The sequence below is a fragment of the Garra rufa genome, chromosome 2 (genome assembly GCF_049309525.1).
Source record: "Garra rufa chromosome 2, GarRuf1.0, whole genome shotgun sequence".
Lineage (NCBI taxonomy): Eukaryota > Metazoa > Chordata > Actinopteri > Cypriniformes > Cyprinidae > Garra > Garra rufa.
The window spans coordinates 32,558,002-32,575,441 of NC_133362.1; the positions used below are offsets into that span (position 1 = coordinate 32,558,002).

The following is a 17,440-nucleotide window of genomic DNA, read 5'->3' on the forward strand; positions in this document are numbered from 1 at the left end:
TGGCAACCCTGTTTTATAGAAACAGCCTTTGTGCACAGCTGGCACTGGAGGCTACTCTCCCAGGTTCAGGAAAACAGTCCTCTGTAAAATGCACTACACACACTTGAATATTTTCATAGTTCTCTTCTGGAACAAAGTTGTAAATATAACTTAACCACTGATTTCTAGTTGTGGACTTATTTGGAAGGCGAAACAAAGTAGTTTTGCTTTCGCAACGAAACATACAGCGTCCCCAGCCGTGTAGTGTAGCCGTGGTAGTGGCTGTAACAATGCTACAGCGAGAAGAAAAGTTATGCCTGCCTTCTTTTCAAATACATTTGGGCAGTGTTATGCAAATTTTCCCACACAGTGACGTATATTTGTGGGGCATGTTTGAATGAGCCGTTTTGGGAAGGCGTGGCTGAGTCTTAACTTTTATAGAGAATATCTTTTTGGGTTTGAGACTTTACAGATGTTATATATGCACTGTTTGTAACACTCCGAAAGTGAAAGGAAAACATGAAATCACATCATTTGATCCCTTTAAAGAGACCCACACAGTGGAGAACAAGACTGGCAGAGGCAGAAAGTGAAAGATTTCAAAAACTTTGGAAAGAAAACTAGTGAGAGAAGTTGCTAAAGACCAAAGAACAACTGCCTAGAAACTAGTGAATGACTTAGCCAAGTTTGGGATTGATGTCTCAACGAAGACGGTCACTTGAGGCCTGCACAGGAATAAACTGAGAGGTTGCCGACCAAGAGAAAACTTCTGAAGAATAGACCCCTCCAAGCCGGACTAAAGTTGGCTAAGGACAACCTGGAGAAAAGTGATGCATACTGGAAACGTGTCCTTTGGTCAGATGAGACAAAACCAGAGCTGTTTGGAGAAAGAAGGGAAAGGCGCTCAACCCAAAGAACACTGTTCCCCCAAAGTGCACTGTTCCCACAGTGAAACATAGCGGTGGGAGTATAATGCTTTTCAGTTTCAGTGCGTTTAAGAACTGGGTATCTCAGCGTTGAAGAAAAGATGAAAAAGAAAGACTACGAGAAGATTTTGAAAGACAACCTCAGGGAGTCTGCAGTAAAACTTGGTTTGGGTCGATGATTTGTCTTCCAGCATGATAACGACTCAAAGCATACCTCACTTCTGATGAAGAACTACCAAATGAGCAAAGTGAACGTCCTTGATTGGTCTGCATATATGTATGTGTGACCCTGGACCACAAAACCAGTCATAAGGGTCATTTTTTTTAATAATTGAGATTTATGTGTCATCTGAAAGTTGAATAAATAAGCTTTCCATTGATGTACGGTTTGGTAGGATAGGACAGGATAGGATTTGGCCCGAGATACAACTATATGAAAATCTGAAATGTGAGGGTAAAAAAAAAAAATTTATATTGAGAAAATTGCCCTTAAAATTGTTTAAATTAAGTTCTTAGCAATGCATATTACTAATCAAAAATTAAGTTTTGATATCTTTACAGTAGGAAATTTACCAATTATCTTTGCTTAATATCCTAATGATTTTTGGCATTAAAGAAAAATAACTTTTCTCTAATACAATGTATTTTTGGATATTGCTACAAATATACCTGTGCTACTTAAGACTGGTTTTGTGGTCCAGGGTCACACTGTCTGCACTGAAACCCAGCTCACTCATGGGAACGCTGCCGCCTCTCTCACATGTTAAATACATTTTATGAGACAGAGCTGTTTTGTAAATTATCGCAACCAGGTAATATGCATTTACGTGATGAAGGCATAGCTAGCTAACAAACTGTTGGCTGTAGAAACTGTTTAAGGGTCTGACTTTAGTAAATTATTTTCAGTTTAAGAGTAACTTGGTGTCCATGTCTATGTTGTCCAAGATATCCTTCAGATTTCCTTTGAGTATGTCTTGCGGCAGTAGCACAGCAGCGTTACATGTGGGTGTTTTATTTTGTTAGGGGTTGTTCAGTCTGAAGGGCAGTCTAGATGTGTGTGCTGACCCAGACGATGCACATAGGTGACAATGCAACAACTGTGCTCCAAATAAATGAGGGTTACTTCACTCCCCGAGTTACTCATTACCCCCTCAGCTTGAGCTGATCGGCAGGCCCACACACATTCTGCACCCACAGAACTTGACGGTTCTTGCAGAATTGCAACATCAGTCTTTCACAATGCCCCTTGAATACTTATTACTTTGGCTAATTTAGTAATGCTTCCAGCTGTTTTAAAGAAGGAATTCATAAGATTTATTCCAAATCAAACATGATTTTCTTCTGTGGGGCAAACAAAATGCCATATACAGTTGAGGTTAAAAGTTTACATACACCTTGTAGAATCTGCAAAATGCTAATTATTTGACCAAAATAAGAGGGATTGTGCGAATTGTGTGTTATTTTTTGTTTAGTACTGACCTGAATAAGATATTTCACAAACATATAGTCCACAAAAGAAAATAATAGTTGAATTTATAAAAATGACTCTGTTCAAAAGTTTACATGCACTTAATTCTTAATACTGTGTTGTTACCTGAATGATCTACAGCTGTGTGTGTGTTTTTTTTTAGAGACAGTTGTTCATGAGTCCCTTGTTTGTCCTGAACAGTTAAACTGCCTACTGAAGGAAAAATCCTTCAGGTCACACAAATTCTTTGGTTTTTCAGCATTTTTGTGTATTTGAAACATTTCCTTGACTTTATTTTGAGATCTTTTCACACCGAGGACAACTGAGGGACTCATAGGCGACTATTAGAACACAGAATGTTCAAATGCTCACTGATGCTCCAGAAGGAAAATGATGTCTGAGATTTAGGTTTAGGCTAGAAGGGATACAGCTTCGAACGGAAACTAACAATGAAATTAATTTTTCTCCCTATTAGATTGTTTTATTAATGTCTACACCTACCCCAACCCTAAACCTAACCCTTACTATAATACAAAAACAGTATTATTGTTGTACAGTGTGATAAAAAATAACGTTAGATTGATGTGCGCATGCCCAGTAGCCAGAGCTGTATCCCTTCTAGCCTAAAGCCTCGTTCACACTAGCAGCGACTTCTGTCGAGAGGCTGGCGATGAGGTCGCTAGTGGGCGTTCTCATTACTCATTGTGTATGTGAGTATGGAGTGTTTAACATTTAACAGACGTTTTTATCCGAAGCAACTTTAGAAACAACTACAAGCAGGTTACAATTCATTTTAATGCAGTTAATATTATTTTTAATATGGTACGTTTAGTTCATGAAAAACTTGGAATCCCCACGATATCGGCCACCCATTTCCATGCCTCAATTTTTAAATTTATGTCCCTGTATGTGGGCAGGGACATGTCATATAAAACAGGACAATTGCTAACGGCAAGAATTAATTTCTCCATCACTGCTGGAGCTGAAAGGAGAATGACCACATGAGCACTACCGTCTTCTTTCCTATTGGCTGTCGCTTCCGAAAGTCGCTCTTCATTTGCATAAAGTTGAGAGATTCTGAACTTTGTCGCGTCGCTGGACATGCCCACATCCGGTCGCTGACGGCCGCTGTCGCTCTCGTCACCAGAAATCGCTAGCTCTCCATTGAAATGAATGGGATCGCGTCGTTTTGTCGCTGCGTGTCGCGTGTAGTGTGAACAGGGCTTCACACGGTTGTGGCTAGAAGGGATACATCTACGACCGGAAACTAACAATGAAATTAATTGTTCTACCTATTAGATTGTGTTTTTTTTTTAATGTCTACACCTACACCAACCCTTAACTTAGCCCTTACTATAATAAAAAAAAACTGTATTATTGTTGTACAGTGTGATAAAAATAACGTTAGACTGATGTGCGCATGCCCAGTAGCGAATCATGTCTCCCTTCCCTTCTAGTCTTTACCGCTTCAAAATCGTAAACGGCGTATCCGCCTGACGCAGCTGACACAGAACAGCGTTCAATTGACACGCTTTGCATACAAAAAGTATTTTTGCAGCTTTGTAAAATTATGGACGAACCCCTGTTGTCACATGGATTATTTCACCGATCTCCTTGCTACGTTTCTGGACGTTGATCGTGTTAATTACATTGCTGTCTATTTGAAGGGTCAGAGAACTGTCCGAATTCATCAAAAACATCTTAATTTATGGTGGTAGGTAAGTAATGACAAAATTTTCATTTTGGAGCGGAGTAACCCTTTAAAAATCAAGTGTGTGTAAACTTTCATCAAGTAATTTTTATAAATTCTACTAACTTATTATATAACTTATTTTCATTGTGGACTATATAATGTAAACATCTCTTATGTGAAATATTCTATTCAGGTCAGTACTAAAAATGATTTTGCATTATTTTGCAGATTCTGAAAGGTGTGTAAACTTTTGACTAATTGTAAATACTGATGAACTTTAGCATATTATACCATATTAAAATCTGTGTAGATTCTTGCTAGTTCATAACAAACACTGGCACTTATTTTATGCACATATTTGGACACACAAACATTATTCTGTACATCGTATCTGGCAGGTTTATTTTTCAGGAAATAACAAGTAAAATCCACAATTTCCACCCATATGACAGAAATGCTTTGCCCCGTTTGGTGATGCAGGTCACTGATTGGTCAATAGTCTCTGGAGGTTGTTAGGGGTCAACGCATTTACTTTTCACTCACCTTGTTTGTCATCACAGGACAATTGAGAATAAAAAAGCAACACAACTGCAGATGCCGAGTAGCTCATGGGATGGGGACGCAGAAAACTGCCATCAGTTACTGGAGAGAATCAACGGACCCTCGTTGTGCTCGTTTTGATTGGCTGAGACAAACAGTGAGTAAGGAGATGCGATAAAGCTGCTTGAATTCACATGAACAGGAAGTGTTTTGTTTAACAGGGTGTTTTGTGCTTGTTCAATAAGCTGATGCAGTATTTCAGACACCCATATTAACAGGTGACTGCTCTGTGATCATGTCATTCATCAATATCATTTAACTCTTCTGTTCTTCATATCCGTGCCATTTTCTTCACAAACGTGCACTCCAGTCCAAGACTGCTGGAAGAAACAACCTGTGGGATGTACATCTAAACAATACAGCCACATTACAAAAATAAAGACCGTCTCTGTAACCCACTAAAACTCGTGAAAGCTCTCATCGCAGACACTTTTAGTGCATTACATCAGTTTCCTTTCTCTTACCTCTTGTTCTTGTCCTTCTTCTAGCAAACATCACAAAACACACTTCTATCCGGGTGAATATACAGCACACGTATCAACAGCATCCATTCGAAATAGCTGGGAAAAATAGATATTAAATTATGAATGATGAACAGGTAGAAATTTAGTTTTTTTGTTGTTGTTTTTTTTGTGTGTGTGTGTGTGTGTGAGATTTTTAGCGAAGGCATGACTCCCGCTGACTACCTTTCAGTCGCTCGTTTTGAAGAGAGGGGGTTTTATCTTACACGGGCACCAGCTTCAGTTCAAATTAAACGAGAGAGACACACACACAATTATTTAAACCCTTGAAATCAGTCATTGTGAACACCCAGACAATGGATCACTATGTTGCATTGAGGAGTGGAGCAGTATTTTTTATATATTTAGAGAGTTTTGCGGTTTTTGCGTCCTCTCTGAACGAGTTATTGTGATGCGGAAGTCGAAACTCATGAACACACGCACACTGTCCCAGTTCTGTGGTGCTTTGATTGGTTGCTTGATTTTTAAAGTTGCAGAGCCAGCAGCAGGAAGGGGAGGAGCCACATTACCAGGGCCAGGTGGGCTGCTGCAGGACTGGCGTCATAGAGATCAGGGGACGGGAGCGTGGAGTCACCCCACAGTCTGTCTCTCTCATTCATCTACAGGACAAAAAAAGAGTAAGTGAGAGATTTAGATATATGACGCGCTGTTGTTTGCATCTGTCTTCTTCACTTTATTTCATATTTCACCCTTTTATCATGTCATCATTTCCTTTTTGTTTGGTTCTGTCTTTTAAAGATATACCATCACAGACAGATATAGTACTAGATGGATGCATCTCTAATGGACCAGTGGTGGCTGGGAGCTGAAGTGTAAATGATAAAACGCATCCAGCCACATAAATGTGTAAAGGTAAAAAATCTATGAACAGACTTTTCAACTTTGAAAGTCCCCATGTCTTTGTTAAAGGAGACCTACTATGCCCCTTTTTACAAGATGTAATACGGTGTCCCCAGAATGTGTCTGTGAAGTTTCAGCTCAAAATACCCCGCAGATAATTTATTATATCAGTTTGAAAATGGCTATTTTAAGTTTTAGCAGAAAAACACTGCTTTTGTGCATGGCTCTTTATATGCAAATGAGCTGCTGCTCCCCGCCCCCTTTTCCAGAATAGAGCTGTGTCTTTACCTCAGATAACTCAAATGCTCTGCCAAAAAACATCTGTTTGGTTTTGATTATCATGTCTATCGCGCTGAAATCATGAGTTTTAAAGCCATACTAGTTTAGACTTCTAACATAGGGTTTTTTAAACTAAGTTCTCTTTCATGTCTTATTGCGCTTAAACTGTCAAATACTGTACACACACATTTATGTTAAAAAAAAACACAAGTGAGTTACAAAAACAGCCGGTTATGTGCAGATTATGGGGCGGTAATATTATATTGAAATCTGAGCGACTCGTTTTTTCACATGCTTGCAGAGAAAGTTACTGGGTTGTCCTTTTTCACGTTTTTTGGGTTGGTAGATACACCAGGGACCCGATTACAGCACTTAAACATGGAAAAAGTCCAATTTTTATGATATTTCTCCTTTAAAAGTCTCACCAAGGCTGCATTTATTTGATTAAAAACATTAGTAATGTGAAATATCATTACAATTTAAAATACACTATATAGCCAAAAGTATTGGGACATCCCCTTCTAATGAACAGGTTTGACTACTTGACTCATTTCTTGAGTACAAAAATCTTAATGTTTAATCATATAATGATATGACTTGTACATATGGGTGCAGTCATTTTAGACCCTTCCAAAACTGTTGCTACGGAGATGGAAATAAATTTTTTAAATACATGAATCATGTTTCCATCTTTGTTGCCACAGTTTTGAAAGTGCCTTTTTCTGTTCCAAAGAAGGGGGTGTCCGAATACATTTGTCCATATAGTGTACAAGTCATTGGATTTTGGTTTTGGAGTTTTTGGCTCAAGGTCTGCATTTAAAGTCACTGGAGGTGTTTAGCTGGGATTAAGCCTTTGCTTTATGCAGACCAGTCAGGTTCTTCCACACTGACTGAATCAATCATTTCTTTCTGAACCTTGCCTTATACACAGATGCATTAGTGAATAGCATGTCCAAACTGTTGCTATAAATTTAGAAGCACACAATTCCCTAGAATATTGTTATATGCTTAAACATTAAGATTTGCACTCATTAAAATTACTAAAGTAGCCAAACCTGTTCATTAGAAGGGGGTGTCCCAATACTTTTGGCAATATAGTGTAACTTATTCCTTTGAAGTCAAATCTGAATTTTCAGCGTCATTGCCCCAGTCTTCAGTGTCACATGATATTTTCGAAATCACTCTAATTTAAGTTTTATTCCACATACTTCTGTGGAAACCAATATTTTTTCCATTTTTTTTTTCATAATTGTTCGATAAATAGAAAGTTCAAAAGAATATAATTTATATTAAACAGAAATCTTTTAACATTATAAATGTCATTACTTGCACTTTTGATCCATTTAATGCATCCTCACTGAATAAAACTATATTTTTCTTTTAGAAAATACTCTTACTGGTCACAGTAATGTAGGTTACGTGACATGTTTCATCCTCAAAAGCCATGAAAAAAATATGAAAGAGAAAGAATGTGTGCCTGATTATAAATACAGGTTTACTTGAGCGAATGATTGGTTTCTGAGAGCATGAAACTTCCAAAATTCAATTTTTAATAATAAACAATTTCGGCATTGTGTTGTAATCCTCCTGATTGAAACCTAATGAGAACCAGTGCATTAGAACATAACAAAACAAGCCAATTTATAGTAAGGTGGTTTGCTGGTCTTCCAATCTAGACCAAACCATCTGACAAATCCCAAAACCCTTCTAAAATCAGAAAACCAGACCAATGTGGTAAGCTTGCCCAGAGAGGCAAACAGACAACAGTAATCATGTAGGCATGTTTACACTGTTTCTTTCAGCAGAAAGACTATAAGACACATCTATGGCTTTGTTCAGACATGAAAAGCATATCTGACTCCAATCCATTTTGCTGTTTGCACTCTGAACAGAAAAAAAAGAAATCCAGTTTTTACAAACCCAAACCATATCTATATGTGATTTGAAATCCGATTAAAACAGTATACATTTCTTCCAATTGCGTTACAGTCTGGACAACCAGAATGGATTTTAAGTAATTTTTGGGACACAATATGTATGCCATGTCATACACAATGCAAATCCATGTTCGCTCACAAGAAAGCTCTGATGTGATGAATAGAGAATGTGAATGATCGGTTTTGACCGGTTTGAAATCTAGCAGGAACACAGCGAGTTTGATTTTCAAAAGGCCCTAGAGGGGATACTTGCGCTCAGACCGACCTGTGTGGGCATCTGTGGACGCAGGATGTTCTGCTCGGTCTCCATGCCAGAACCAATGGTGGTAGTGGTGGTTTCGGTGCTCGTAACTAGGTTTTGGTTGTACGTGTTGGAGCCCGGAGCTTGGTTGGTCGCAGATTTCAGGTCTGTGTCGTTCCCGAAAGCCAGGATGGCATTCTCTGTTTGAAAGAAAGGGAGAGAGTCAGATTCACAACCCTGTCTTTTGCAGATGAACACGTATGGAAGGCAGTCATGCCTCAGTTGGCTTTCTCTTTCAGACATGTCTCTCTTTCAAAATGGGCTTGGATTTCATCAACAAGCTTTCTTACAATAACAACAACAAAACACACTCAGGGGATCCAGAGAGGACTGGCTTATATATAAATTATCCAACTTAAATGTTGACAGAACAGCATTCAGGATTGTAAACTCCATCATCTGATTCATTGCTCTAAATATAGTTTGTTTCCATAGTGGAATATACATCCCTATATTACCAATCGGCTAATCCTGCCCTCCAGAAATATATAAAAAAAAAAACACTTGTATTTCTTAACGGCTTGGCATTTGTCCTTATTTCTTTCCCGTGTCTTCCATTTTCTTTCTTATCTTTTATTTTCGCTCAGTGTGTTTTCCCTTGGGAAAGATTGGATGCATAAAATGGAGTGTGTACTTGAGTGTGCCATTGTGCATGTGGGTTTGAAAGAAGTTTGATTACCTCCTGTATCTTGATGTTTAAAGCAAATCTTACCTATACTAAAACACCTGTGTATTTATTTTGAAATATTCTTTACCGTCACCCGTGCAGTGGCAAAATTACTTTCGATATTAAACCTAAATACAGATTTCCTGAACACACTCCTCATCATTTTCCCATTTTTTTATTGGCAATATACTAGTGCATTTGAGACTTACAGTAACAGGCCATATGAATGATAATAATCTGAATGGATTCATTTCCATTTGTCTAGTAGGTCACTCATCTGAAATTACCGTGCCGTGAAAGTTGCCTCAATTAAGACACAGCTGTGATTTTATTCCATATCTGAGCCTAATATTCCTGTCTGGTGCTGAGGAAAGTATTTTGTGGAGGGAAAATAAAGAAGGGGGAAGATTAGATTTATGAATGGTGAACTGTGGCATGGTTGAGTGAATTTTCTTTCTTAATTGAAACACTAATTGATTAATCTTTGTGATCTTACAGGGGAGATGAAGCTAGAGAGAGAAGAGAGTGACTTCCATAGAATACTTCACTGTATGTACAGTATATTAGCGCCTGTTTAATATCATTGTAAAACATCTAACAGCCTGCCATAAATATGTATAATGGATATTGCCACTCAGTGTACCAACTGTACCATCAGTGTTTTCGCTGGTCATTTTAGCATTATTTATATACTAGTATAGTATTTCTTAAAATGTTGAATTGCTTTTGTACTTTTTAGTATATATGTACACTACCAGGACGATTTTAATGTTTTTTAAAGAAGTCTCTTCTGCTCACCAAGCCTGCATTTATTTGATCCAAAGTACAGCAAATACAGTAACATTTTGAAATATTTTACTATTTAAAATAACTGTTTTCTATTTAAATATATTTTAAAATGCAATTTATTCCTGTAATTTAAGAGATACATTTTTAACATCATTACTCCAGTCACATGATCCTTCAGAAATCATTCTAATATTCTGATTTGCTGCTCGAAAACATTATTATTATTTATTATTATTATTATTATTATTTTGAAAACAGCTGAGTAGATTCTTTTTCAGGTTTCATTGATTAATAGAAAGTTCAGAAGAACAGCATTTATCTGAAAAAGATAACATTACAAATATTTTATCACTTTTGATCAATTTAAAGCATCCTTGCTAAATAAAAGTATTAATTTCTATATTTTCTTTGCCAAAAAACACAAAAAAATTATATTGACTCCAAGCTTTTGTATGGTATAATGTATAATGCTACAAAAGCTTTTTATTTCAGATAAATGGTGATCTTCTATTCATCAAAAAATCCTGAAAAAATGTACTTAACTATTTTAAATATTGATAATAATAATAATAATAATAATAATAATAATAATAAATGTTTCTTGAACAGCAAATCGGCATATTAGAATGATTTTTGAAGGATCACGTGACACTGAAGACTGGAGTAATGATGCTGAAAATTTAGCTTTGATCACAGGAATAAATTACATTTTAAAATATATTTAAAAAGAAAATTATTTGAATAGTAGAAATATTTCACTTTTTTTGTTGAACTTTTTGTACTTTGGATCAAATATATGCAGGCTTGGTGAGCAGAAGAAACATCTTTAAAAAACATTTAAAAATTTTACTGTTCAAAAACTTTTGACTGGTAGTGTATATATTTTTTTATATTTTAGTCAGCTGTAACTTTACCAACTTTCTAAATTTCATTTAAATGTTTTCATCTAGTATTTACATTTTATTTCAGCTTTATTTCAATGAACAAAAGCAATTTTAATAGTTTTAGTTTTAGTTTAGTTTAGTTAGTCTCTTACTGAAATATGTAGTAGAAAACCCATGAAAGATTTACATTAAAATCCACAGGAAAAATCCGGATTGTTTTATACATATTTTGGACTACGAGGGACTTTTTCGATGACGTGAAATGCATTCAGTGAGCTAATGGCTCGGAATACAAAACTCGGAATACACAACTCTGAAAATAAAAATACTGATGCCACATTGTGCAGCTTTTGGTTGCGATTTTCATTCGAAGGGCAACAAGAGAAGCAATGTAAGTCTTCATTGATTTCCTAGCAATAAGAAGAGGAGAAAATAATGGGAAGATGCCTGTGGACGAATAAAACTTCCTAAAGACCTGCGCCTTTGTTCCCTCCGCTTTAGCCCTGATGCCTTTAAGGCTCTTAGTAGACCACAGCTATTGAAAGAGCTTACAAACGGCAGAGACAAGAAACGCTAGATGCCATCCTGGCAGGATGAAAACATGCCAATGCTTGTCATGACGCCGCAGCCAGTGAAGGAGTTTCTCAGTGTGTATTTCACTCGAAATCAGGGGGCGTTTAGCCTCCTTGTGGGAAAAAATCAATGGTATGGCATTTGGTTTAAGCCTACACTTATATCCATCACCACCTGTGTTTTTAGTTGTGTTGCAGTAATAATAGCAATGGGTAGTGCTAGTAGCTCACCAAGTGCAACCATTTCATGTAATCGAAAAAGAAATGGCACCCCTATAGTCCAAAATATGTATAAACAATTTTTTTTTAAATATAGTAAATCTTCAATGGGTTTTCTACAACGTATATCAGTAAGAGACATCATTTCCGTTACATCAGGCCAGCAAAGCAGCAAAAAACATTTAGCCTTTCTTGAGCTTTAGTTCTTGAGGTCCTAAAGCATGAACTGAAAAGGTGACTGTGCTGAAACCTTGATGCGAGTTGGTTTTAATTAAAAACTTCATTAGAAACTTCTCGAACATCAATTGAAATTTGATCAGAAGTCCAGCGCATATCACTGCTCTATACATACAGTACAAAAGACTGTATAACTACATCCTTCGTGTATTTTGAAAGGCAGGGGCAGGTTTATAAAAAAGCGCTGAGTTTAAGTTTACTGTAAATGTAACCCCTCACACCCGGGGTCCTACCACACCCGCTCCGAGCTGGTCTCTGGCACGGGAGGCGGAAGCACTAACAAGGAGGCTAAAGGCTGCAACCTCTAGCGTCAGTCACTAGTGCTTCTCTTGAGATCGGGGAGTGAGGTTTACCTGCACAGCACCTACTAGCTGGCCTCTGTTACATAAGGAATATAATTTCTGTCAGTTAGCCTTCACCCCAGCCCAAAAAAAAGCCCTCATTATCCGACATTCATATCATAACAGTCATAACACATCATAATCATGGGAGTGTTAGCAGTGGAGTAATGTGGAGGAGTGTGAATGGTGTGAAGTTGATTAGTCTGTGAATGTTTAGCAAAACGCCATGAGTTGATGCTAATTGAAGCTGCCCACTCATAGCATTGCAGAATTGCTGCAAGGAAACAAACCAATGTAGTAGCTACATTTAGGAGCAGAATACACGTTAAACAGAGCCCTGTTTATACACCGTTCATATTTAATATCCACAGTGAATTCATTAAAGTATACAATTGAATTTTGAGAATGAGTTTGGTTGATATGTGATACATAAACAGATCCATTAGTTGACACCTAGTGCCACTGGAATGGCACTTAAAAGACTGGAACTGAAAGATGCGATATAAAATCTTCATATTTAACACAGCTCCATTCCATTCTTGTCTAATTTTGTACATACAGGACAATCTGAGAGTCACATCTGTTAGTAAATGCAATGATCAATCTCAAACAACGAGTGTGTGGCCTATGCAGAGCCGCAATGTCACTCTCTATTACAGCTGAAAGGATATGTGTGGCTGTTATGATAAAAGAGGGAGAAGGAGAAACGGGGAAGCGAAGACAATGATTATAAAGACATTTCATCAGTGATGTGGAACATTTGGTTCCAATATACTCTCTGTTTGCCTCACTCTCTCTTTCATGGATGAAAGACAGGATGAAATAGTGGACGTCTAAGTTATCTAGGTGTGAATTTTGGCAGCTAACAGTGGGGAGTTGGCAGTGAATGTTTAGAAGTGCTGATTCCTCTCTGACCCCCGCAGGACTTTAGAAGAAACTGATGCTTTGATAAGCTCCGCCTCCCCTGGATACGGTCGCTCGCTCAGACCAAAGTGGTCCATAAAGCTACTGGAAAATGTACTATTCATTTTGATAGCAGTTGCTCAGCTGGCACAGGATGTCTTTGTCCATGGATCCTTATGTTTTTTGAGCCAATTATCTGCCATTAATGTCATGTGACTATTTTATCAGAAAAATTATTACAGGACCGCGTTGACTGGTTAATGTATTTACAATCCCTTCACTGGTGACTGTACTGAGCTGTGGCTTTTTTCATTTTTACATAAGGGTTGATGCAGCCATTTAATATTGAACTAATATTAAAGATGTTGCTTGAAAACATAGAAAACATGGATAATTTTAAAATCAAATGTAAAGGTTTTTGTGTCCAGATGCTGTAGCAATGAGGCCTAACAGAGCTGTTCTAACCAGAGTAGAAATACAGTTGCAATTGAAATTATTCAACAACCCAGAAACTGCAGTACTTTACAAATAAAAGCTTTTCTGAAGATCCAGGACTTTATAAAAATTGCATCTATAACAGATTACTGGCATATTAAAAGTGATAATGTCAATATATAATGTAATATTTTTGAGTTACAGGACTTTTTAATAACAGCTATGTCATAATTATTTAACCCCTATTCTGCATTGCTGTTTTTTAATCACTTATTTGTATGGTGGAGAACAAAACTGTCTTAAAACACAATTAACCTAGTAACTAATATGAGTCAACAGAGCTCTCACAAAAGCTATAGAGAAACTATAGGGAAGAAATAATTGTATTACTTTAGAAAGTCTAAGGCTATATGATTTCCAAGACAATAAAAGTTCGTAGAAACACAGCTGGCACCATTATTCCTTAGTTTTAAGTGTGTTGTGCCAGAAAACTTTTAAGGTTGTTGTACATTTCAATGAACTGTATAAGAACACTAGACAAGTATGGCATTCATGTTAAGGCATCTTGCCGAATGCCACTCTTGACCAAAAAACAAAAAGGTCGACTTAAATTCATGCTAAAATTCATTTGGATAGCCCTGTGGAGTTCTGGAAGAATGTTTTATGGAGTGATGAGACCAAACTGAAACTTTCTGGACCTATGGATTAGCATTATGTCTGGTGCAAAAAGGCAAAACTTATATGCAGAAGATCACCATCTCCATAGTCAAACATTGTGGTGGGCCAGTCCTGTTATGGGGTTGTTTTACTGTTGCAAGAAGTGAAAATCATTAATGATATGAAAGATATCATGGATTCTTTGAAGTATCAGGCTATTTTGGCAAGAATTGTGATGCCTTTGGTGCAAAGACTGAAGCTAATGGTCAATGAACTTTCCTGCAGGACAATTATCCCAAAGTATACAGTACATCCAAAATCTACCTATGCTTGGTTCAGGGATCGTTGATAGAATGTACTTGAGTGGCCTGTTCAGTCTCCAGATTTAATTCTCATTGAAAATATTTGGTTGAATTTGAAGAAAGCAGTGGCAAAGTGAAAACCAAAGATTATCTGTGATAGCTTTTTCAGGTGAGGAATTGGCCAAAATTCCAGTTGAGAGGTGACAGAAGCTTCTAAGCACTTCCAAGTAGTGTTTATTGGTGTTTTTTAAGAATAAAAGATTCTGCACCAAATTTGACTTTTGGGGGTTGAATAATTTTGAACATGAATGTTTAGACCCAATTTGAGATTTTTTTTTTCATTATTCATCAACTTGCGTTCTCAGAATTACTCAAATGTGTATTAATAAACGTTCTCTAATAGTGTATTGCTGCGTTTGTTGAATTGTTTTCACAGAAATGAGTTTTTTGGCAGCAAAATGTCTTGCGGGTCAAAGGAGGTTGATTTTTTTCTTACATGTGCTGAAACTTAGTGTAAAATTGCAAAGCATTTTTATCTGTCGCTGTACTTTAAGAAAGGAAATATATACAGTAAACAAGTTTAAATACTGCAGACTGCTTCAGAATTTAAGTAAACGCAAGCATGAGCACAAAACTCTTCCTAATGTTTTTGCCACTACTGTACCATGAATGTTTTAGCTACTTTTGCTTGAATCAATACATAAATGAATAAACATTATGTTATTAGCATTTTACACACACTCACACACACACTTAGCAGTTACTGCTTACTCACCACCCAGAGACAGGAAATGAGCCGTCACTCTTCCTGCACATTTCTCATCAAAACACTCATCACTCATTCTGGACAGCATTGAGAACATTCTTACGAAACATAAACTTCACGTGTTCACTACATTAGTGAATCACTGAATCACTTCCGCCTAATTCCAGTTCTGCTGGCAGTTGGCCCACTGACTTCAGCTCTTTTTTTTTTCAGAGTCTGACTGAATGAAGAAATTCTTGTAATACTTGTCCAGTATTTCATGGTGGTCCCAGGTAGAGGATGGATACCCGAGCCGAGCCAGACGGTACCCGACGGGCCGGGCCGGGTTCGGACAGATATTTAGAAAGGATGCTCGGGTTCGGGTCGGGCTCGGTCACATCAGCGCGGTAGTGTGCCTGTGTTATATCGGCGCTTTTTGCCCCGTGTGCACTGATGCTCTCATCTGTTGACATTTCCGAACGCCTTCCTGCAGTTGCTTAATAAAAGCGGGCTTTCCACACAAAAAAGTGCATGTGTCATTAGTATGAGTAAAAAAATTAGATTTTAACTGTGTCGGGCTCGGACATAAATATCTTAATGCCTGTTGGGCTCGGGTCGGGTTCGGTTACTGCTCTGTCGGACGCGGGCCGGGCTCGGACAGAAAAATGCGGCCCGATCCGCACTATAGTCCCAGGGGTACGCTGATGGTTTGAGGGCTGGCATAGCCAGCAAAACTAGTTCAGTAACAGCTGAGGTGAAGACTAGCCTCAGTGGACTCACTCTCAAAAAGCTCTTTCAGCTGTTTCCCTCCATCCTGTGCTACTTCTGTCCTGTTTGCTACTCTCCGGCTGTCTCCGCTCCATTAGTTTTACTGCAGGGAGCCAAATTACGCTCAATTACTAAGACACCAGAGGCTGCGCTTAGGCTTGAATCAGCACACATACACACCGACCCAGCACTCCGGACTGCCCCAAGACCCTCAGATAGAATAGGGAGGGATGGCTGAAACTGGACGCTGCAGTTTTGTAAACGCCAGAAATACCCTTGAGGAGCAGGATCACACTGAAGCGCTTCTGGATCAGAGCTGGAGCTAATCTCCGAGATCTCAGCGGTCAGATGCAGCGCCACCCCACCTGTGAAACGGATGTGTTTACATGGTGTGTTTGTTATTAGTGGCTCAGAGATGCAGTGGGCCGTGAGCAGAGCACACCACTGAAGGTATCCTGTGCTCCTGATGACTGTTAATGCCTCATTACTGACACGCATTGAAACTTCATAACGTTACATCAAGAGATTTTCTCTCAGCACTGCTGAATGCACAATATTATTGCTGACTACAAAGAACAGGGCGGGAAATACATCTCACTGCTGACTCTTGTGTTGCATCACCTGGGTCTATTTTTGATCAATTATAGTATATGAGTGTACAATGAGTGTGGAACAGTCCTTGCTTCCATATGTGCGGATATCCTTCTCCACACATGCAAAAGGCGACTTGGCTGTATTAATGATAAATTAGGCGAACAAAACCCAGATGACGTCCTGCATCGGCTGGAAATCTAAAGCAAGGAAACAGTGGACTTTTTGCATTCCCATGAGGCCATGGGAGCTGAGGGGCTCACTGAATTAAAATTCATGAAAAGTGCAATTATGGAATATACAGTAGAAAGTTGTTTCTCATGAGTAAGGGCCTGTCCCAAAACTCACATTTGCAGTCTTTGCACTTGATTGCTTGACTACTTACACAACATATTTACTACTGGGTAATAATCTATTCTCATTTTTATGAAACAATATTGCTTCTTAAATCCCAAGAATCAGTTAGTCTGTTTTCAGTTAATGAACGGAACATTATAGCACACCTCCCATTTAATAAATCGCAATAAGCTTTGTGCTTTGTTACTTTTGATATGTAACAAAGTCTAAGATTTTATTACATTATTCAAACAATAAATGTCATTTTGGCACTGTTTAATGTGAAGTGGTAGATCGCTGTAGCGCCTCAATTCAAGAGAGGTAGGATTGTAAAGTGCATATAAACTGATCATTCTCCAATAGAGTGCTTTCAATCGGCCATTTTGTCGGCAGTAAACATAAACAATGCCAGTGAACCGAATGAAACTTGCATATTTTGCTGATTATTGC

The 17,440-nt window shown here is 37.9% G+C and overlaps 1 protein-coding gene across 1 annotated transcript in view; it reads right to left on the minus strand.

The window, feature by feature from the left end:
• Positions 1-5,307: 5,307 nt before the first annotated feature.
• The window catches only part of gfra4a (GDNF family receptor alpha 4a), a 404,626-nt gene continuing 392,493 nt past the window's right edge, over positions 5,308-17,440 (minus strand). Inside the window, exons 7-8 of the mRNA XM_073835122.1 lie at positions 8,509-8,684; positions 5,308-5,786 (exon numbers count right to left, since the gene is read on the minus strand). Coding sequence (XP_073691223.1) covers positions 5,652-5,786; positions 8,509-8,684 — 311 coding nt within the window. The 3' untranslated portion in view covers positions 5,308-5,651. The remainder of the gene's footprint in view (positions 5,787-8,508; positions 8,685-17,440) is intronic.